Source organism: Diospyros lotus, chromosome 8 (assembly GCF_014633365.1).
Source record: "Diospyros lotus cultivar Yz01 chromosome 8, ASM1463336v1, whole genome shotgun sequence".
In the NCBI taxonomy this organism is placed as follows: Eukaryota; Viridiplantae; Streptophyta; class Magnoliopsida; order Ericales; family Ebenaceae; genus Diospyros; species Diospyros lotus.
In genome coordinates this window covers 9,824,796-9,848,518 of record NC_068345.1, presented here as the reverse complement: position 1 = coordinate 9,848,518, position 23,723 = coordinate 9,824,796, and the positions used below count along the sequence as shown (strand labels likewise).

Sequence of the window (23,723 nt, the reverse complement as noted above, 5' to 3'; positions counted from 1 at the left end):
CTCATAATTGAAAATTTACAAGTAATTTGAATTAGTAGAAAACTTGTATCAACTATTACTCCTATTGTTAAACAATTATAGTTAGATCTTTAGCATGTCAAAAACGTCTCTTAATTCAATCTCTCTCATTACTTTTTTACAACAAAGAACCTAAATGGGTTTCTCTTTCCCATTTCCTTCATCTCTTTTTCTGTCTGATCTTGTTGACAGTTTTAGTTTTTGTTAAGATTTATTTATTTATGCGATAGTCATCTGTGTTATTTTTTTTTGTTCAATTTCATTGAAATTTTAGGGAGATTGAAAAGAAAGAAGTAGAAATAAAATACTAAAGTCTTTAATAATAGAAGAGCTCTTTGTAATTTCTTGAACTAAAAGAATGTTGTTATACTTATGGTAAATGTCAGGATCAATGTAATTTACTTATATTTTTAACATGAATTTAATTATAATGATATTATAAAGATGGTCACACACACCATATTTGACTAAAAAACAAAGAGTCCAACTTCTTATGTCATAAAAACCAAATGGCATCAAGGGCCAATGTTGAATTGGTCATGCACGAAACATTCAAAAACATTACATTATAGAATAAGAAGTATGCAATATATTATAGATAATCACATGCACTCGAACCAATTCATCTCTCCTCCTCATAAACAATAATATACTGGCCGCTGTTTGTCGTCTTCTTCTCCAAAGGATCCAAATCGGCACCAATAGAATTCCAAGTGCAAAGTTTGATGAAACATGCAGATGCAGTAGGCAGGTGGAGGGTGAATCTCTTTGTTTTTATTATCTGTATTGTGCCTTTATAATTCATTCATTTCATATCACAATTGTTAAGATTGGTGCTGTTTTTGGATCCATTCTAATTAAATTTATGGGAATTGTATTTCCACTAAATTATTATCACCCTCATTTTACTGTTTTCACAGAGAGAGAGAGAGAGAGAGAGAGAGAGAGAGAGAGAGTGAGTGAAGTGTGACTAATAATAAAATAATAATGAGGGTTAATAATCTGATTTATCTTTAATTTTAAGTATTTTTTTAATTTTATCCTGTTTAAAAAATTATTTTAATTTAATTCTCATACTTTAAGATTTATCTCAATTTTACTTTTCATCGACCGTTCTGTGACCCAATTGACATAGTGGCGAAAGTGGCATATTGATGTGTCCAATAATTGATACATCATCAAAATTATTTTATTTTACTTTATTTTTGCTGTAAATCATATCCTTATTCATATCTCTCCTATTTTGTGGTGGATTAATAGCCTGATTTATCTTTAATTTTGATTTATTTTTTTAATTTTATCTCATTTTAAAAATTATTTTAATTTGATCCTCATGCATGATCTGCAGTAAAAAGAATATAAAACGACATCGTTTTGTTGATGTGACAATTATTAGACACATCAACGCGTCATCTTAACTGTCATGTAGCTGGGTCATATATCATGTCGATCAAAGATAAAATTGACATTAGTTTTAAAGTATGAGGATCAAATTAAAATATTTTTTAAAATGAGATAAAATTAAAAAATGATTCAAACTTTAAGCTAAATTAGTCAACCCTAATAATAAGGAGAAGAAGTTTAATAAGATGTTGTGTTGAAGAATTCCGAAGAGCATAGCAGGAATAGCAGTTAACTGTGGCCAATTAACTTTGGGAGAATTAATGAAAGCACTCAACTAGAGTTAATTATTGTGTAATCCTATGGCATCATCATGACAGTAACAACAATTAATCTCTTTCAAACTTACCCGATCAAAGTCGCAATAGCTTACATGAAAATTCAAGTAAAATAACAGCCACGTTGAGCAAGTTGGCGTGATTGATGTGAAACCAAATTAATACTCAAATTTGAACCACTCCTTAGAAGAAAATTGAAAACTCCACAATAAATAAATATCTTTCAACACTAACCATTCATGTTTTTTAAATAATAATAAATAATTATTCTTTTTGTGCTTCAATTTTTAATTTTGAATTCATTTTTAATTTTATATCTTGAGTGTTTATTTTAAAATTATTGAAAATATATTCTTTTTGCCTGTAGCGTTTTTCTCTTTTTGAAAATTTTTAGCGTGTTTGTGATAAAATTAGTCAAAATAACTTTTTATTATTTTGAGTTTTTTTTAATAATTTTTGTCATTGTTTTTGAAAATGTTTTTAAAAATATAAAAGTAAATATATTTTTACTGTTTTAAAAAATTAAAAGTTGAAAACTGAAAACAGTTTGAAAATAATAAAGAGAATAGAGGCTAAGGAGTTACTCTATTCGTGTTTTAATTTTAAATTTATTTTTAATTTTGTATATTGAGTGTCTGTTTTAAAATTGTTGAAAATGCGTTCGTTTTGCCTGTAATATTTTTTATGTTTTGAAAATTTTAAGAGTGTGTGTAACGAAAATAATTGTTTTTTTGTTATTTTTTTTATTTTCAAAAATATAGAAATAAGCACGTTTTTACTGTTGAAAAATTGAAAATAGTCTAGAAAGCACAAGAGAAAAGGCCAAAGAGTTTTAGATGCATTTGCCAATTTCTATTTTGTCCTTTTTTTTTTATTTACTCCAAATGGATTAAACACATCACTTAAATTTTGAAAACAATAATGAAAATTAATGATATTTTCAAATTGTTCTATTTGTTTTGACTTTTGAGGGTGAGAAATCTTATATATATATTATGTATATATTAAATAAATTAATAAAAAAATAAAGAGACTCGTAACCTACAAAATTTAATTCTAATGAGCAAGGTAACGAATATATCCAATTATCCACAAGAGACTAAATTAGAGGGGCGAGGTTGTCAATTTGACAAAGCTTGGAGGAGCACGGCAGCTTATATTCAGCAAAAAGCGTGGACATGACGCGGCGGGAGATTGCGAGTGGCGGTGAAAGGCAGAGTTTAGACGATAGCGTGGAAACCCTGAAACTTAACCATGGTTAAGGAGATTTGGTTGAGGGGGTTTGACTGGACAGGGAAACAGGGCGGTGGGATTCCTCTGACCTGCTTTGGTTTGGTTGGGTTCGGCAGCGGCCTCGGACTCTGCGGTCTCCTTTGATGGCAGAGAAGAGAAAGCAATACGGAGAGCAGAGGAAGAAGTGAAACGCCCAGTGAACAAAACCCACACGCACTGAAACCTCCTCCCGTCTCTCTCTCTCTCTCTCTCTCTCTCTCTCTCTTTGTCTCTCCATCGTTATCATCATCGTATCATCTCTATCATCATTACCATCATCACCATCTCTCTGTATTGTTTCTGTTCTTGGGGGAAAGAAGACACTGACTAGAATCTTTGTTATCTTCTCACAGATCCAACTTATTAGCCCTCTCTCTCTCTCTCACACACACACACACTCTCTCTCTCTCTTCTAAGGTGAGCCGCTATTTCTTTCTCTGTGTGTGTGTGTGTGTGTGTGTTTGTGTTGGTGACTGCATGTTTGTGTTGGAGTATTCAAATTCTTTGATCAAACCGGGGGTTTGGTTCTGATTTTGGTCTTGTCGCTGTATTTTACTTCCCCATTGATTGTGTCAATCGAGTTTCTTCATCTGTCGCTGATTTTCCTCTTTCCTGGTTCCTTCCGTAATCTTCTTGTTTTCTTGATTGACTCGTCTGCTGGTTCTGACTAATTTTTGGCATCTATTCTTCAATCATTCTTTTGGTGGTGTTTTTCTTATGGGGTTTTTCTTTCTGTCCTCTTGCTTTGCAGTAGCCAGTGATTTACGTTGATTTTTTGTTTGTGATGAAAAGATTGGATTAGTTTTTTTTTTTGTGTCAGACTACTAGGGTTGAGATTCCTACTCCTTGCAGATTAGTCTTGTGCTTAGCTGATTTGGGGAAGGCTTTCATTGCTACCGGTTGCTTCAGGGCCGAGTCCCTAAATTTCTGATACAAGGCATTTGGAAATGGTTTACACTAGGTTTTGTATGGGAAGCTTGAAATAGTATTGAATATTAGTTGGCACTACTGGTGCAATGGGTGGGTTTTGCTCGAGGAGATCTGTTGAAGATGGCTCAACAGGTGGAAGCTTTCCACATGTCAATGGTCATTTTAAGTATGGTTCTGGAATGGTATATCAGTCTCGTGGGCCGGATGCCAACGTAAATAACAATCCTACGCCATCTCAAGTTGTGGAAACTGTGGATAAGCAATTAGGGGAGTCCGTTACATTTCCTGAGACGGATACAATCTCACATGGGATGACTGCGGCTGATATCAATGATGGGATTCCAAATCTGCCTCGGGCTTTATCATACAAATCAAGATCAACAAAGTCGAAACAGGCTGCCGTTGCGAAGGTTTGTCCTTCCTGGAAAATTTCTGGATATGTTGTGTTCTTTTTTGCATCTTGTTTATCGGCCTATATGTTCTCCCGTAAATGGAACCATAATGTGCTGGATAAAACACCTATGAAATGCTTCTGTTTGGTAATGATACTGTTTTTTCTATTAACCGAAGTTGCATGTAATTTTCATTTGGTAAATGCCATTGCAAAAACTTGCCTACGGTCTTGACAGTGAATTAGTACAAAAATTTAAATTAATGTTGACTTGTGAAATCTTGATAAGTCCCCTATCATCTGAAATATTATGCCATCCAATATTTAACTTTAATTCTATATTCATGTAGTAGGATGCTGTCAAACTGAAAAATTTCCATGAATTGAGATGAGAGTGTTAGGTGGATGTGCGACCATATATTAATAGATAGAACTAAAAATGAGTTATCTATAATAAATTAGCGTGATGCCTACCGAAGATTAGATTAGATGTGCAAGACACGAAGTAAAATAGTTTGGACATGTGAGGAAAAGACTCATGCATCCACCTAAATCCATCATTTATGATTTTGAGGTATTGCTCAAGTCTTTTGTGTCACAACCCTTGGGGTATTTTGGGGTTAAAGCTGTAATTGGTTACATTGTTGGTTAGGAAATGCTATTAGTTCTGTTGTAGTGCACATGGTGTTGTTCCTAGACTCTACTTCTAGTTGAACAGCCTATAAATAGGCCATAGTATGTAGAGAAAGGTATGCTGAAAGAATATAATGAATTCATATTTTCCCTCCCTATTTTATCTCTTTGGTTCTTTCCTTGCTCTCCCACATTTCTCTTGATTTTTGCACTATATCTCCCTCCAATTTCTTCTTCGTTCCTCTCCCGAATTCTTCCCATTTCTTTCCTAGACCCTAGCTAAACCCTAGGGTCGTGACATTTGGTATCAGAGCCGTTGTTCCTCGGTTGTGATTTCAATCAATCTAGACGTGAAGACAAGGCAGAGGCGATTACAGAAACTAGTAGTTCAGGCGAGTTCGAGCAGCGATTTTGTCCGCATTTTAGATCTAAGTAGGAAGGAAACAAGGATTGATCGAAACCAAGATCCACTGGTGAATTCCGATCGACTATTTGCTGTAATTCTAGTTCGGGATTTGAAGGCGAAGAAGGCCGATCAATCCTTAGCCGTGAATATCCAGCGATACAATTGAACTCTCGAGGAGCTTCAACGGATCAGATCGGCCAACATTTCTGATCCGATTCCGAAGGAACCAAGGGCTGATTGTAACCAAGCGAGCAAGCAACTATCGGTCGATCGTGGAAGGCGAAGCAAGAGGAGGACGTCCGACCGCGAATTTCGGTAAGTCTTGCTCAAGGTGGAAGGGCGAATTGTGGCCAGGTGATCTCTGACTTGATTCCGTCGAGAGCTGTAATCTTGAAGCGGAGTGCTGCGATTTTGAGCCAAGGTAGAGATAACGAATTCTGGTGGTTACGGAGCTTTGGTCGGTGATTGGGTGGCGATAGTGACTCCAAGAAGATTGCGGCAAAGTTAGTGGTTCTCCAGGCCTTGGACGGTGATCGGGTGAGAGAAGAAGGCACCAAATCCAACGAGAAGGTAGTCGCTCGAAGGTAGAAGAGATGAACCAAAATTGAGTGGGCTAGGCACTCCAACCCAACGACCAGTTGCAAGGCAGAATTGAACACGGATTGGAAGGCGTAGTTGAGCAAAGCAAGTTCGGAGTTGAAAAGCGAAGCCGAGCAAAGCAACTTTAGTCCGGGAGTGAAGACAACGCAGGCCGAAAGAATTCCAACGGGATATCGAGTGGAATTAGGAAGGCAAATCAAGAGCAGCAAATTCCGGGAATTCTGGAGACAGTGGCCGATTCAAGAATTCAAGGGAATCCTAAGCAGCGGTCGGTGAATGGGTGAGACGGAGGTGATCCTTGAATCACTTTGATTTCGACAAACTTGTTGCATGTGGTTGAGGCTCGGAATTGGATGGAGAATACAAGAAATGATTGCAGCAAGTAGCGCGAGAGGTGCTATTCAAGTTGATTCCTCAAAGGACTGCAACAGAGCAACTCTGTGACTTCCGGCCTCTCTTGTCCCAATCGTAAGAGGTTCCTAATTGAAGGCGAGGGGTGGGTCTATCACCAAGCAATTCATTTCGATCGGAAATTAGAGGCAGGTGGTTGGCTGGTGTGGTGAGTTTTGGCAGCAAGCAAGGCCAAGCTATTCAGGTGATAGGACTCAGATTTGAGGCGTTGCGATTCAGATCTAGGTGCGTTGTGGTTGCTGCCACTTCTGTGAGGTGAATTTGATTGGGCAACCTGGTAATCGGCCATGGCAGAGGGGATGGGAATGAAACGATTGGAAACCAAGACGGACAATCTAGTAATTGGTGTCAAGCAGCTCCAAGTGGAGGCAAGTTGCTATCGATCGGAGTGTGCGGCCCATTTGGATCGAGCCTTTAGCGGACTCCGTGAGGAAATTGTTGGATTAAGCCAGCAAATTAGCCAGCAGTTGCATGTCGCCTTGAGCAGGTTAGTTCAACAACCTAATGCCAGTCTTCCAATAAATTTCACTCCCAAGGTGTCATTGGCGCTAGTTCTAACGACGCCAAGATCTCGGCAAGGGCCTAATGATGCTATGGAAACAGGGGAGAGGTTGGAGGCAGAGGAGGGAGATGTGGTCAGAAGAGTTGGAGGAAGCCCTTCCACATCCCTAGCACTGCAGATGGCGATTCTTGCGTTTGAAAGAGATAGACCTAAATGGTGGATTAAGAGGTGCGAGAGAGTGTTCTACCAATATCGAGTAGCTGAAAGGGAGAAAGTGCACATGGCTGCAGTTTATTTAGATGGCGTTACAGATGCTTGGTTTAAGAATTAGAGCTACGGTAGGGTGGAATTGAGTCGGCCACAGTTTGTGATCGACTTGTGTAACCGGTTTGGAGAAAGGACCAAAACCTATGTTATTAATGGAGCTTCTAAGACTGCTAATTCGGTAGTGCAAGAAGCTGATAAAGTAGCAGTGGAAAAGGAAGATGATGTACATTCAGCTGAGGCGGAGTATGAGATTAACAAGGTCATAACAATGGGAATAGTAGCTACAAAGAATGAGGAAAAACCTGAATTGAATAAGGCAATTTTAAACGACAAGAAAGAAAAGGCAGTTGTGGAAGAAGAGACTGAGGTTCTATAGGAGGAAATACTTGTTGAAAGTGTGCCTAGGGTATACTTCAGCAATCAGCAAGTAGGAGGTTGGGGCAAGCCTCTTGCTGATGAATATGGTAGTCCGCTCGATAGTGATGTTTCTAGGGTTCTGTGACAAGACCAGCCCAACTATGAGGAAGAATCAGTTAATAAGACCAAACGTTGGGGTGATCTGGAGGAAGAAGAAGAAGAGGTGGAAGAAGAGAGGATTGTACCGGGCAACTTGCTTGGAACATCTCATACAAATGTCATTGGCATGGGCACACAAGACAAGACAAAGGTGACATTGCAGCCAGAAGAATTGGAAGTATTGTACAGATTTTTGCACATAGAGAGGTTTGCAATTATCTCTATGATTGGAAAAGATAGGGTTGCAGGACTGACAGCTCATTCAAAATCGTTTTTAATGGCAATAAGGAAGAAGTCAATGGCTGAGATTAGTGTTGCAGCAGGTCATAATATTGTTATTGTTGAGAAAGAAGAAAAGAGAAAGCAACAGCAAAGAGAAATACTAGAGAAGAACAAGAAAAGACGAAGAAGAAACCAATTGGTAAAGAGAGGCATTGGATAAAGTAACATCGGCTAGGTTGTAATAAGTTTCTTAGGGACAAGAAACTTTTCAAGGAGGAGGAATTGTCACGACCCTTGGGGTATTTTGGGGTTAAAGCTGTAATTGGTTACATTGTTGGTTAGGAAATGGTATTAGTTCTGTTGTAGTGCACATGGTGTTGTTCCTAGACTCTACTTCTAGTTGAACAGCCTATAAATAGGCCATAGTATGTAGAGAAAGGTATGCTGAAAGAATATAATGAATTCATATTTTCCCTCCCTATTTTATCTCTCTAGTTCTTTCCTTGCTCTCCCTCATTTCTCTTGATTTCTGCACTATATCTCCCTCCAATTTCTTCTCCGTTCCTCTCCCGAATTCTTCCCATTTCTTTCCTAGACCCTAGCTAAACCCTAGGGTCGTGACATTTTGTTGTTCAATCAGATTTTTGAAATCATGTCTTATAGACATTTCATTGGAGCAGGAGACTTGAATCTTGTTCATTTTAGAGCAAAAGAATGTGTCAAAAGCTCAGTTTCAAAAGCGTTGTGTTGTATGTGTTGAATGATGTGAATAAAGATAAGAGCCCAAGCCCGCTCAAATGCCTTTTCCATTGTCATAGCTGTGGAGCTTTTCGCCAATCCATGCTTTCAAGGTCTCAAGTTTAACTTCATCCTTTGCCTTGGTGTTATGAAGGGGGAGAGTAATTGAGGATTTGGATGCCTTAGTCCAATTAGAAGTGTTCATAGAACCATGGCTAAGGTTGTTATAATTGGGAGCACTGGCAGCCTTGTAATCCTCCAAGAAATCGATCAAACACCCCTCACAATCACTCATAACTCACCGGCCAACAAACCACAAGACAAACATATAATAAAGAACATAAATTAATCAAGAATAGAACAGGAAATGAAACACACAAATCACTTGAGGAGACAAAATTTTATCCTGGTTCATGCCATGTGAATGACACTATATCCAGCCTTGAAACCACCTTCGAGAGCAGTCTTTATCTACAAGAATGCAATCAGTACAGCAGTGGCCCTTCTCTCCCTTCTATTCCTGAGCGCCCCAATTGTTTTCCCCCAAGATTACAAAGCTAATAGCGCCTAGCCTTTCTCTTAGAAACAATCAACACTCGCAAGCCATAGAATGAGAAAAATCTACTGCACACACATCTTTTGCCCTCTATTTATAAAGGTGGGCGGACATCCCAATGAAGACTATTAAATATTTACAGTTTAACTCCCAACTATCACTAGTTACATGATTGGGATATAAACATCTGTTTAATGCTTCATTGGCCCTCAAATACATTGATATAGCTGATCTTCTTATCCTAGACTCGAGACAACACTTTAACAATGGTTGGTTGTGTATCTGAAGAGTCATAGAGAGTGTGATTTTGAATTGAAATTTCTGATTGTTAAAGTGTGTTATATCCTTGATTCTATGTTTCTTGGTAATGAATGGGTGGATCCTCAGATTAAAAGTAACCTCAGTTTGCCATATGAATTAGACTTGAACAAGTTTTGATGATCTTTTCTTTTGCTTTTCTTTTTTTTTGGGGGGGGGGGGGGGGGGGGCTGGGCTTAAAGAGAAATGTGGTGGATTAGTTTTAAGTTTCCACTGTTAAATTGTTTGTGTTAAGTTACTCATTTCATAGGGTTTGTTTAGCTGTTCTACAGGTTGGACAAGGGAATCTCATGCTTCCAATCCTCTTTATCTTAGTCATGGAGGCTTTTAATCTTTTGTTATGTAAGATCTAGGGTTGGGTTTGGAAGAGAAGGGGGAGGGGAGTGGGCGTGGAGGTTTTGGTGACTTGTCTTCTTTTTATTTACAATAGCAATTTTTTTTTCTTAGGGCACAGTACTTGAGATGATCTAATCTAGGTTTCAAAGTGTTTGTAGGCTCACTTAGATTGTGAGCATTATGTTTAATCTTTTGGCTTATCTAATAACCCCTTTTCATTATTCCTTTGTTTTGAGTAATAAGTTGCAAAAACTTTGGTGGGATTTCATTAAGGGGCCTTCAAGATGGATGAGGAACTTCCATTTGGTGAGTTGCAAAAAGGTATGCTGACTAATAGCTTGAAAGGTTTATGGGTGTATGTGAGGTAGGGCTTTCTAACAGAGCCTATTAGGCAAGTGACTTTTGAGATTTCTTTGGAGAGGGATGGTCCGAGGGGTAGGGTCAAGGCTAGGAAGTATGGTTGTTTGGAGGGAGGTCGTTCTACATATTGTTTAGGTCCCCATTTGGTTATAGGTTACGGGAATGTATTATTTGGCTTTGATTCTTTAGTTTTATCTTTTAGGTAGTAATAGTCCCTGGGTGAGATTTTGGCTGAATAGTTGGTTTATTCACAACTCTTATGTGAGATCTTTTTCGACCTTTCTAGTTGGGGAACGATAGGTATGCCTTTTGCATTAACCTTGGACGATATCATTTGGTACGATCTTTAGGACTAGGAGATTGTCACTACCATATTTTTTTATTTTGGTGTATTTGATCAACCAATGATAAGTTAGGGGGGGAGATAAGTATGAGCTTTATTTGTTCATTTTTCTTGTCATACTTTATCAGATTAGGGAGGTAGTTTTCACTTTTCACACAAAGGCACTCAAGAAATCAAGAGCCTCTGTTAGGTTGGTTTTCTATGGATCCTTCATACTCCAAAATCCAAATAACTTGTGAGTGGGAGGCATGTGGTGATGGAATTGTATTTCATGTGCAAGTGAAGTGGTGTGGCGAATTAGTAGATAATCTACTTGTTGAAGTGGAAAGGAGTCTATATCTGTATTAGATGTATAGTAAGTGATGCTAGCCATGGTTTTGCATTTTATGTTCTTGTGGGAAAAGGTGTTCCCCAAGTAAATGATCAAAGGCATGCTTTGCTAGTCAATTTGTTTTATTTTCCCCCCCTGTTTTTTGGCATTTGTGACATGGAGGAATAATTCTCCTGTTTTTGAGGGCATTGAAAATTCTAGTGATAGGATCATTCCCATGTTGGTGTTAACTGTTGTTCTTTTGTTTGTTTTCTTGATGAGCAATTTCTCCTTATAGATATATAAGTTCATTTTTTGGTCCTTCATGAAAAAATAATAGCATTGCTATTAAGAAGTAAAAAAGAAAGGAAAATCATTTTCTCTAACTGTTGACATAGCAAGTATATTAAAAAATATATATCATCACAGCAAGAAAAGTTTCATGTTGAATCCTAGTGACTTAATGAATATTTTATGTCTGTATCTTTTGTCAATAGTGTTGCATGGGGACAACTTCAAGGGAGATTGTAGAGTAATGGTGGAATGTAGATATGCGACTTTAGCAACAAAGACAAAATTAAAAATAAGGTTATCCATGATAAGGTTGGAGTGATACCCATTAAAGATATTAATGATAGGATGCTTGGGACATGTTTAAGATGGTTTGGCCATATGAGGATGTTACGAGAAGGACCGTGGTTTATGGGTTCTTTTTGAAATTTTTTTACTATTGTAACATTTGTTGTCATAAGTTTGTTAAGCATAGAGAGTAGCCATGTGCAAGTGGTTATGGTATGCTGGAGGGTTGTTATAACTGTGAAAGAATGTAGAATCTGCCTAGGTAGGGATCCATGCTCCTGGCATCTTGTATAAATCCCAAACGATCCTCACGGATTGGGGCATCCAGAATATTGAAGAGAATTCTATCTTCTCCCTCAACATTCTCTCGTATTCTCTCTCTCTCTTTCTCATTCTACAATCTACTCTCTGTTCCTTGTTCTTTGTTCTGTGCCTTCTAATTCATACTGAATTAGGAAGAAGACCATTGTTAGGCTTAGGCCATGACAATTTTGGTATTAGAGCTTGATTCTTGGCCGTAGCTCTTTTGAAATTGAACTGATGGTGGAGGGAACCCGCATGAAAAATGTTGAGTCGCAGCTGGAACAAGTCAACTCGACTACGACAGAATTCCAAAACAAGTCCGATCAGTTGGAGATTGGGTTTACATAGAATCACGAAGCGATCATGGCGATGGATCGCAAGCAGGAGAGTTCAATTGAGGGGTTAGAATGGAGGTTGGACGAAGCTCTCTTGCACATGCGGGAGGAGATGGGAGCATAATTGTTGCAACAATTCATGGTGATGTTTACTCGCTAGAATTCGGTAAGAATTTCTCCCGATTTTCCTCCTAAGGAGAGAATAAAGCCTATATTACAGGTTAATAGGATGAATCATATGAATGAAACCTCTAAAATTGAGGTAGATCTGGAAGAAAAAGTAGAAGCAGTGATGAATAGGGGAAGGGATGGTCATGCCAACCCTCATCATCTGGGGTTTCCCATGCTCTGGATGGAGATCCCAATTTGAGGGGACCAATCCCAGATGGTGGTTGAGAAAATATGAGAGGATGTTCAATTGGTATAACATTCTAGAGGGCTAGAGAGTAACCTTAGCCATGGCATACTTCAATGATGTAGTGGATGCCTGGTTTCAAGGGTGGACTAGAGTAAGGGGGAACTATACTTCGGAGGAATTTTTTGAAAAATTGTTTGAACATTTTGGTGAAAGAAGTATGATGGATGCCATAGAGAAGTTCAAAAGCTAAGACAATTTGGAGAAGTGAGGGCCTACCAACGAAGGTTTGAGGAATTGAGGTCTCTAATGATCAACCACAATCCTCATCTTTTTGGAGGCCTATTTTGTGTCCAGTTTCATTAGTGGTCTTAGCGATGAGTTTTGACCAATGGTTAAAATGATACGGCCCCGAACAGTAGAGCAAGCAACTGAGAGTGTTTGGTTGTAGGAGATGGTGGTGGAGGCTTTAATGAGGAAGCAAAGGCAACAACAAAAGGGGTGAGGTGACTCTAGGAACATCTAATCAAGGAGGAAGAGGCTATAATTGGGAGTTGGTGAAGGGAAGTACTGGGGTGAAGAGTTTGGGCCACAACACAACACCATATGGAGGAAGACTAATTGAGCAAAGAAAGCAAGCTAGCTTGTGTTTCAAGTGTGGGGATAAATATTATCTTGGACACCAATGCAAACGAAAATTATTACTTTTGGAAGGAGAGGATGGGGAAATGCTGGAAGAAGAAGAGGCTAGTGAGAGTGAGGAATTGTAGGAGAAAGATAATGGGAAGATTTCCATACATGCCTTGAAGGGGGTAACTAATAACAAAATTATCAACGTAGAAGGTAAGGTGAGGGACTGCAGCCTTATGATCTTAATAGACAGTGGGAGCATCCACAGTTTTCTAGATGAAGACACAGCTAGGAGGTTGAAATGTTAGCTCACGGGTACCCAACCCTTGAGCATGACACTGGCTAATGGAAACAAGGTGATAAGTAAATCAGCATGCAATGGCTTCTATTGGGAAATGCAAGGGGAGGAATTTGAAGCTGATCTAAGACTTCTACAGTTGGGAGGTTGTGGCATAGTGCTAGGGGTGGATTGGATGAAGGGGCAAGTCCCATAATTTTTGATTTCAATCGGATGGACGTCTCTTTTGAGAAAGAAGGGAGGAAGATGACTCTTATAGGAGGGAAAGAAGTTGGGACTTGTAAAATGATTACTAGGAGAAGGCTACAAAAGGTATTCAAGAGCAAATGGAACCAATTGATACAATTGTTCTCTATTGTGGCAATGGAGGAGGGCCATAACAGCAAGGCAGTGCAAGGGGAGTTCTACTTAACAGTTAGCACACCCCTAGGAAGACATGATCAAGTACACCATCTAGACCTTCTTGATGAATTGCTAGCAGAATTTGAGGACCTTTTTATTGAACCTACAACCCTTCCTCCCACCCAAGTGTTTGACCATGCGATCAACCTCAAACCTAATGTTGAACCTATCAACATTAGATCTTACTGAATCGATCAAACATTAGATCTTACTGCTATCCCCCAACCCAAAAGATAGAGATTGAGAAAATGGTTAGGGAAATGTTAACACCAATCTATCATTAGACCTAACCAAACTCCTTTTGCTTCCCCAGTTTTATTAGTTAAGAAAAAGGATGGATCATGGCATTTTTGTGTGGACTATCGCCAATTTAATGCCATGACCATCAAGCACAAATTCCCTATACCCCTTGTGGAAGACCTTTTGGATGAACTACACCATGCCAAATTCTTCTCTAAACTTGACCTACGCTCAGGCTACCACCAAATTAGAATGAATCCTGAGCATATACACAAGACAACCTTTAGAACACACCATGGACACTTTGAATTTTTGGTGATGCCATTTGAGCTCACCAATGCACCATCCACCTTTTGTTAGGGCCCAAGGACATAGTAGTAATTAGATAATAGTGGAATTTCTTTAGTTGTATTGTAACAACCTCCAGCTGTATTCATTTGAATAATTGGCAGCCCTATTGGCGCCAAACCTAGCTATCGGATCAGCATATATAAAGCTGATCCAATTTAATTCAAAGAACAACCAATTATTGAATGAAATCTGATTTTTCACTCTTGTCTCCCAGTTTCCTCTCTTTTGACCCCATTTCCTTTCTATTATCTCCTAAACCCTAGGTTGAACCCTAGGAACGTGACAAATTGGTATTAGAGCAGTCGTTCTTCGGTTGTGGTTCATAGGCGGTTCCAATGGTGTTTCCAGCGACTTCTAGAAATGAATTCAGGCATAGTCGCTTAAATTCCGAAGTAGCTTGAAGTAGTACAAGAGATGACTGAGTTTCGAAAAGTGAGCCTGATGCATGGAGGTGATTTACGGTTGTCGTAGCACTTAGGTTTGGAGTTCTGAAGGCAGAATTCGAGAGTAGTCTAGCCAAGCGAATTCTGATCGGTTATAGGCTATTGCTTTTCGACGTGGTCAATCGGCAACGCCGAACTCTCAGTTGGAATTGTAGAGGAAAAGTACAAGGTTTGACTGGTGGAGGTGGAGCAGTAGGTTGATTCGCTGCTATTCTCGGAGTTGTATGGTCCATCAAGGAAGGTGAAGCAGAGCTGGTAGGTTGTGACTATGGTACGCGGTGCATAGAAGCGGTTTCAGTGTTGAAGTTCGGGTGACTTTGGAAGCTGTGGGTAAGGAAGCTGTGGGTAAGGCGATCTCAATTGGAATTGAGAGCGAGCCAAGTGACTCCCAGCGATCTAGACAACGAGTGTGATTTAGCAAGGCGATTTCCGTAACTTTCGGTGCAAACTTGGAAACGAAGTGGGAGGTTGACTCTCGGCTACAAATTTTGGTAATTCTTGCTCGTAATTGACGTGCGAAGCGGGTCAAGCGATTTTTGGCTTGAATCCGACAAATTGTATCGACTGCATTAGAGTCGATTAGCATAGAAGACGGATTCCGCTGGGCGATTCTGAATTGGAAGGCGACTTGGCCAAACAGGCTCAATTGTGATCTGCAGTGACCACAATCAGTAGCAAACAACTGTAGTGAATAGGAAAAAAAAAAAAAAAAAAATTCAAAGCAAGTTTCCGATCAAAGCCTTTTCCAAGCAATCAATCCACCATGGCCGACGGCACCTAGATGAAGCAAATGGAATCGCAGTTGCAGCAAGTGACAACATTAATGGTGGAAATTCAAAATTGTGTGGAGACGATGGAGGAGAAGATTGGATCAATGGTGGATTGAAAGTTGGAGGTGGTTGTGGAGAAGCTTCGAGGAGATAAGCGCGATCAAATCAAAAAGGAGATACGGGAGCAGGCAATTTGCTGCATGATCAACTGCAACAATTCATGGTTATGTTCTCTAGTCAACATCAAGTAAGAATTTCACCTGATTTCCCTCCTAAGGATCGGTTTGAACCAATTCTACTAGAAATTGGAACTGGCAACCAGAATGTCGGATCATCGAAGTTTGAAGTGGATCTGGCCACGGTGGAAGAGAACATATTGGGGAGGAGGCCGAAACGGCTTAATCTGCCACACCATTCTAGATTTCCGGTGCCTAAGTTGGAATTACTAGTGTTTGAGGGACAACAACCTCGATGGTGGGTAAGGCGATGCGAGAAGTTATTTAGCATTCACAAAGTGGTCGAAAGCCAGAGAGTGGCCTTGGCATTTGCCTATCTCGACGATATTGGGGATGTGTGGTTTCAGGGTTGGTCCAAGGTTAGAGATGGCTGCAATTGGGATGCGTTCATCAAGGGGCTATGTGAGAGGTTAAGAGATTGTGGTAGGATGGACATAGTGGAAGAATTTAATCGGTTGAAGTAGGAGGGTACAGTACAGGAGTACCAATTGAAATTTAAAGAGTTAAAGTCCCTACTGTTGAGTCGGAATCCATTTATGACAGAAGAATACTTTGTATCCAGCTTTGTGGGGGGATTGAATGATGAAATACAGTTTGTAGTGAAGATGTTGAAACCTAAAACAATGCAGGAAACAGTTGATGGAGCTTCACTACGAGAGTTAATTTTGGAAGCCCTTATGACAAAATACCAGCTCCTAATCGAAATTCATCCTGCAAACAGTTTGCAGCTAGAAGGAAGTCATAGGGTTTATACTCATCCTTATTCAGCCAAGTTTCTTTTGTTGGAACAAAAGAAGCAGGTAGGACGGTGCTACCGCTGTGGAGGACAATTTAGCCAAAGTCACAGGTGCAAGAAACAATTACTATATATGGAAGGGCTGGAGGATAGAAAAGAAGAAGAAGAGCAGGTCGGGATTGGGTGAAGAAGCGGGACCGACTCTAGCAAGTTCTCGGGGACAAGAACTTTCTTGGGGGGGGAGGGGGCGGAATTGTCATGACCCAATGACATAGTAGTAATTAGATAATAGTAGAATTTCTGTAGTTGTATTATAACAACCTCCAGTTGTATTCATTTGAATAATTGGCAGCCTTGTTGGCGCCAAACCTAGCTACCAGATCAGCATATAAAGCTGATCCAATCTGATTCAAAGAACAACCAATTATTGAATGAAATCTGATTTTTCACTCTCTCCCAATTTCCCTCTCTTCCTCAGTTCTCCCTCTCTCTATTTCTGTTCTTCTCTAATTCCTTCCCATTTCTTCTGATCTCTCTCCCCAATCCCTTCCTATTATCTCTAAACCCTAGGTTGAACCCTAGGAATGTGACACCTTTCAGTCCCTTATGAACTGAATTTTTGAGCCCCTTCTATGAAAATTTATATTCGTATTCTTTGATGACATACTTGTCTATAACCCTACCTTTGACCAACACTTGGCTCTTAAGAACCACATTTGAGGTCCTTAGGTCTAACTAGCTCTTTATCAAAAGGACTAACTGTGCTTTGGTCAAGGTCAGTTGGAGTATTTGGGGCACTTAATATCAGGGAATGGGGTCAGCACAGACCCAAGAAAGGTGGAAGTCGTGGTGGCTTAGCCCAAACCTACTCTTGTATGGGTTTTGAGGGGGTTTCTTAGGTTAACCGAATACTACTGCTGGTTTGTGAAGGATTATGGGTTGTTATCAGTAAACTCCTAATAGAGCTCTTAAAAAAGGGAGCTTTCAGCTGGAGACAAGAGGCAAGGAAAGCTTTTGAGAGATTAAAAGGGGCTATGAGCAAGGTACCTGTCCTAGGGTTACCTGATTTCAACAAATCCTTTGTTTTGGAGACAGATGCATGTGGGATAGGAATTAGAGTAGTATTGATGCAGGAAGGAAGGCCATTGGCATTTCTAAACCAGGCCTTGAGTCCTAGGCACATGGGGCTTAGTATATATGAGAAGGATTTCCTAGTAGTATTAATGGCTGTTGAAAAGTGGAGGCATTATTTAGAGGGAGGCAGGTTTGTAATCAAGACGGACCATAAGAATTTGAAATTTCTATTGCAACAGAAATTGCATACTCAGCTACAGAAGAAGGGAATGACCAAGCTGATGGGATTGGACTATACTATACAATACAAAAAGGGGAAGGAAAATTTGGCAGCAGATGCACTCTCAAAGTGCCACGAGGAGAGATTTGTATCGATAATTCTCTGAATGCCTTTGGAGTGTCTCTAAATGCCTTTGTAGTGGTATCAGTGTTCCTTGTATACTTATCTGGCTCCCAGAATAGGCGCCAATGCCCCACTTGATCAACAATTACAGAGTAGTTTGAATTTGAAAATTAGGCCTAACTGCCTAACTAATATTCTCGCCTATTTAATCAATCAACTAATTACAATTCACCCGACTACTACAACTACAATCCCATGACATTATTGTGCTTACTTATCAAATAAAACATGTATGCATTTGGAGGGCTTACTTTTAATACAAAATTTGTGTGAAATAAAATTGAAATTTGAGTTGCATTAAATGCATGGCCTCAAATGGATGTTTTTGTATGATAACTTGGTATTGCATATTTATTTTATTTTTACGTGTTTAAAGGCTCGATTGGTTGATAAATGAGGTGAAGCAGGCTTGCACTCTGTAAACAATGCTTGGAATTGTATAATAAAAGATTTTGCTTTAATTTATCTCTGCTCCTTTTTTTTGGGTCGTAAAACGCTTCTCGTCATTCACCTGTTGCACTGTCTGCATTGTTGTCATGCACATAAATCTTATTGCTTTATTATTTCCCAACAATTGGTGCTCATTATCTTCAATGCAAATTGGTTAATAGATTTACTAAGTTTTAGCCTTTTTATGTATCACAGGTTTCAGAAGTGAGTTCCCTCTTGGGCAGAGCAGGTACTGCTGGACTTGGGAAGGCGGTAGAAGTTTTGGATACACTTGGTAGTAGCATGACAAATTTAAACCTTAACAGTAGTTTTGTTTCGGGGGTGACGACAAAGGGAATTAAGATTTCAATTTTGGCTTTTGAAGTTGCAAATACAATTGTTAAGGGTGCGAATCTTATGCAATCTCTTTCAAAGGAAAGCATTAGACATTTGAAAGAGGTGGTGCTTCCCTCAGAAGGTGTGCAACGATTAATATCAAAAGATATGGATGAACTACTTAGAATTGCTGCAGCTGACAAGAGGTTCATACTGCACAAACACCTTTGATCATTTGTGTTCAGTTCTAATGTGCTGAAGCTGTTCTTGTTATTTGAAAGTAAGAACTGCTTTGTAACTGTAACAGGGATGAATTAAGGATTTTCTCTGGTGAGGTAGTCCGTTTTGGAAATCGTTGTAAAGATCCTCAGTGGCACAATTTGGAGCGTTACTTTGAGAAGTAATTCTTATTCATCCAGTCTGCTTAATTTCATTTTGATTTTTTATTTAATTTTCTAAAAGAGTTGTCTTGTTGTCTCCGGTGCTTTCAGGCTGGGTTCAGAATTTGCAACCCAAAGGCAATTGGAAGAAGAAGCAGAAACCATAATGCAGCAATTGATGACCTTGGTCCAGTGTACTGCTGTGAGTGCCTTAGTGCCCTTATACTTGGGGAACTTTTTCTTTTTAGTTGTACATGTCAAGTTTTGGCTTTTCTTTATGATGCAAGGTTGTCTTGCATGTGTCCTCTTTTGCATTTCTTTATGATGCAAGGTTGCTGCACCACCCTTGTGGTGCACATGCCATATTTGTTTGCATGGCATGATCCCATGGCCTCCATGCATTAATTGCTGCCATATGTGATTGCATGGTTCAGCCTTATGGGGTGAACTGTGAACCAATAATATGGCTACATGTATTCCTCTTGCAATTGAGCTTGAACTGGTGAAAGCTCGAGCAGCTGTCCCAGTTTTTGAACCAAGTCATTGCAGATGCCATTGGCTGCCTGCTACGAGCATGCTTTATGTCATCTTTCAACTTGAACACATGAATCTCTGCCAGAGTTTGCCCTTTCCCTTTGACAAGGGCCAGTTTCAACACCTCTTGGCTTGCCTAAAGGTTTGTTTTCATGACTCCCCTAGGCTGGATATCACCCCCTATGGATGATGTCACAACAGATAGTATATATGCAGTGTTATTAAAGGTGCAAGGCGCACTAAGGCGCACAAGGGTCTTGGAGCTTGAGGCGCAAGGCGAGGCGCGAGCCTGGTGGAACTAGACGCAAATTAATAAAAATAAAATAAAATAAAAATGTCCTAGTTGAAGAAAAAGGTATAAAATAAGTTCTAATTTCTAATAATATTTTAACAAGCATGTTATAAAAAAAATAAAAAATTCAACATATGCTAACTACTAAGAGAAATAAATATTAAAACAAGTTACATACCTGTGAAATCTAGCATAACAAATCTAAGCATATTTCAGCAACCAAAATATAAGTATCACATAAGTTAAAAAATTTTGTAAGAAAAGTCTTTAACTAAAATTAGATTAAATCCAAAAGAGGTTTGTAGATCTTAAATCCTAATTAAGATTAGATAATCTAAAAATCATCCTCATTGTCAACATCAAGATCTAACATTTCCATATTCCCATCATCAAAAACATCATCTCCAATATCCTCTTCTTCCACATCATATCTCTCTTCCTCTTCATCAGGTTCAATTGGAGCATTTGAAGTAGTAGCCCTTCTTCTACTCTTTGTCAAATTTAGAGTTGGAGCATTTGATCTAGTTGCATAGTGAGCTTTTTCAACACCGGAAACTCTAGAAACATCAGCCCATGTTAAATCATCGCCCTTATGTACAAGTTCATTATCTGAATCATCAAGTTGGCCAATTGTCCCAAGCAACCACTCATTACTTTCATCAATTTCATCCAAGGAAATGGGATCTATTGATTTACGTAAATTGAAACGACGTCTCAAAGCTCTATTATACTTCACAAATACCAAATCATTAAGACGTTTTTGCTCCAATCGGTTTCTCTTTTTGTTATGAAGCTTCCATAATAATTAAATTAGAATTAGTAAGTTAAAAGATATAAGAAATCATCTAGTTAATACTTAATATTACTAATAAGATACTTACATGCTCAAAGATACTCCGATTTCTTTCATAGCCTGAAGAGCTACAAGTGAGACTACAAATCTTCATGGCAAACTTTTGCAAATTAGGGGTTCCGGTACCAAATTGAGACCACCATTCAACTGAGAAAAACACATACAAATTAGCAATTAAAAATATAGATTATTGATCTAATCTAAATTAGATAATTTAGAAAATCATGTTACCTGGTGATAATTGATTCCTTCCTCTAATATATATTTGTTTGCCAAATAACCCTTCAGAATTCTTATAAAAGCTCAACTCCTTTGAAAGTTTGCTTGCACTTCTGTAGTGGGAACTAGCCTCTCTATGCAACCATACAACCCTTCAATAACCTTGTTGTCTTGTCTAATACTTTCATTTGAGTTAAAAAATGCTAGATTCAAATAATATCCAGCTGCATGTAAAGGACGATGCAATTGCACATTCCATCTCTCATCAATGATTTCAAATATTTTCTCGTATTTGCTCTCATCATCAAAAGATTTTGCAATGGCTTCTTTTGCCCTATCCATAGCCTCATAAATATAAGGCATTGTAGGTTTGTCCTCATTATCCACCACTCTAAGCACCTTGACAAAAGGCCCAGACACCTTGAGAGCAAAAAGAACATTTTTCAAAATGATTCCTGGAGCATTGTTTGGGCTGCTTGCTTTTCTCGTGTTTCCTTTGCAAATCTAGAGTTAGTCCACTCTTCTGAAGTGAACATCTTCCTCAAATTAGCTTTTTGTTTATGAAATCTTGAAAGGGTGAGGAAAGCTGTGGCAAACCTTGTTTTTTCCAGGTCTTAGCATCTCTTTTTTTTTGTGTAAATGATCTCATCATATTTAATACTCGTGCAGAGCTATATAAGTACCCATTGACTGAACATGCCTTCTAAAATGTGCTCTTAAGTCAAGGAATTTTAAAAATGTCCTCCAACATTAAGTCCAAACAATGGGCAGCACACAACGTCCAATTCAAATTCTTGTGCTTAGTCATTAAGAACTCTCCTGCAAGACATCAATTCAAGAAAAAAAATAGTTCTTAATTTGAGTAAAAGTTAAAAAGAAAAAAATAAATTAGTAAAAGTAAAACTTACCAGCTAGAACATTAGCTGAAGCATTATCAGTTGCAACTTGAACAACATTTGCTTCTCCTATCTCTTCCACAAATCGGTCAAGCAATTGGTAAAGTTTCATTCCATCTTTAGCATAGGAAGATGTATCAATAGATTCAATAAACACACTCCTTTTTGGACTATTTACCAAAAAGTTGAGCAAAGACCTATCTCGCTTATCCTTCCAACCATCAAACATGATTGTACATCCATATCTTGCCCATTCCTCCCAATGACTCTTCATAATTTCTTTTGTGTGTTCCACCTCCTTCTTAAGATAAGGTACCCTAACCTCATGAAAATTTGGGGGTTTCATTCCTGGACCAGCTCGCCCAACAACCTCCATCATTTGCTTAAAACTAGGGTAATTGACTGCATTAAATGGTATACCAGTTTCATATATCCACCTACTAAACCAAACACATGCATTCTCTCTCAACTCTTTGTTGACATGACTTTCTATTGTAGTTTGCTTTCCTTTTGCATCCTTTTGATTACTCACTTTAGGTTTAGCAGATAAAAACAAATCAAGAGGCCCTTTTTGTTGTTGCCTTTGTTTTTTTTGTTGCATAGATGATGCTTGTCCTTGCATAGGCCTTTTACCACAGCTTTGGAAGACCCCTACGTCCATTTCATCAACATCATCTCCTAGTGTGTCAATATCATCAAAATCTGGCATATCATCAAAGTCATTCTTTCCTTTCTTTTTTGACATAAACTCTATAATTTCGTCTCTAACATGAGGATGACATTTTGAACAAATTTCAACATTCCTATAACCTTCAGCAAGGTGCTGTTTGGCTCGGTATACACCTCCTTTAGTTGATTTCCCACAAAAATTACATTTGAAAGTGTTAAGGTCTTTGAGATTTACCAAACTATGATATTTCCATGCTGGATCTTTTCTTCTACCAGCAGAGCTACTATCAGGATTAGGATCAATAGTGTTGGATGACATTTTAAATTTTTGATTCTTGTAAGATTCACAACATGTCAACAACAATACTACTCTAAAACCATCTTAAGAAAAAAAAAAAAAAATACCGCAAAGGGTCATTTGTCATTGCAGCTATGCAGCTCATGGGGCTGAGTGCTGATGCAGTTGACCACTGTTCTATTTATGAACAGTATTGAACTAGCAGAATTGCTAAGGCTTAAGGGTCATTGGAGCCATGTAGCTCATGCTATTGGGAGCTACTGATCACTATTCTATTTATAGAATAGTAATAAACTGTTAGAAGTAATAAAATAACTCCTCCAAGAACAAACAAATATCTAACAACAATAAGAAATCAACAGTTGCTGGCAGTTGGCTTATTGCCCTTTGTGTTGAAACTTGTAACTCAAAACTAGAAAATAAATAAAGAGAAGAGACAACAATGAACAAACATACTTGGAAACCGTTTGTTGTTTCATTTGTTTGATGTTTGTTGTTTCCCATTGCTAACTAAAGCTGGGTTGTCCATTTGAAGAAGGGAGAGGAGAGCCGAGAAGCTAGATGATGCAGTAGCTATGCTGTCTATTTGAAGAAGAGAGAGGAGAGTCGAGAAGGGAGATAAGTTGTGAAGCTGTGTTGTCCGTTTGAAGAGGGCAAGAAGAGCCGAGAAGGGTGTTGTCCGTTTGAAGAGGGAGAGGAGAGCCAAGAAGGGTGGCTGTGTAGCCTGTCCTATCTGTTTGAATAGGGAGAGGAGAGCTGAGCGAGAAGGGAGGGCTGTGCTGTTGCAGCCGTCCGTTTGAAGAGGGAGAGGAAAGTCGAGAAGGGAGAGGAGTTCTGGTTGTCTTGGAGCTGTG

General features: G+C 38.8%; 1 protein-coding gene across 5 annotated transcripts in view; it reads left to right on the top strand.

Moving 5' to 3' along the window:
- Window positions 1-2,997: 2,997 nt before the first annotated feature.
- The window catches only part of LOC127808783 (protein PSK SIMULATOR 1), a 70,159-nt gene continuing 49,433 nt past the window's right edge, over window positions 2,998-23,723 (top strand). Inside the window, exons 1-6 of one of the 5 annotated variants that reach the window (XM_052347403.1) lie at window positions 2,998-3,161; window positions 3,323-3,386; window positions 3,822-4,309; window positions 18,609-18,934; window positions 19,036-19,128; window positions 19,220-19,310. In XM_052347403.1, coding sequence (XP_052203363.1) covers window positions 3,986-4,309; window positions 18,609-18,934; window positions 19,036-19,128; window positions 19,220-19,310 — 834 coding nt within the window. In that variant the 5' untranslated portion in view covers window positions 2,998-3,161; window positions 3,323-3,386; window positions 3,822-3,985. Of the gene's footprint in view, window positions 4,310-18,608; window positions 18,935-19,035; window positions 19,129-19,219; window positions 19,311-23,723 lie in introns of all 5 variants that reach the window. The other 4 variants (XM_052347402.1, XM_052347404.1, XM_052347399.1 and 1 more) reach the window with 4 other exon arrangements.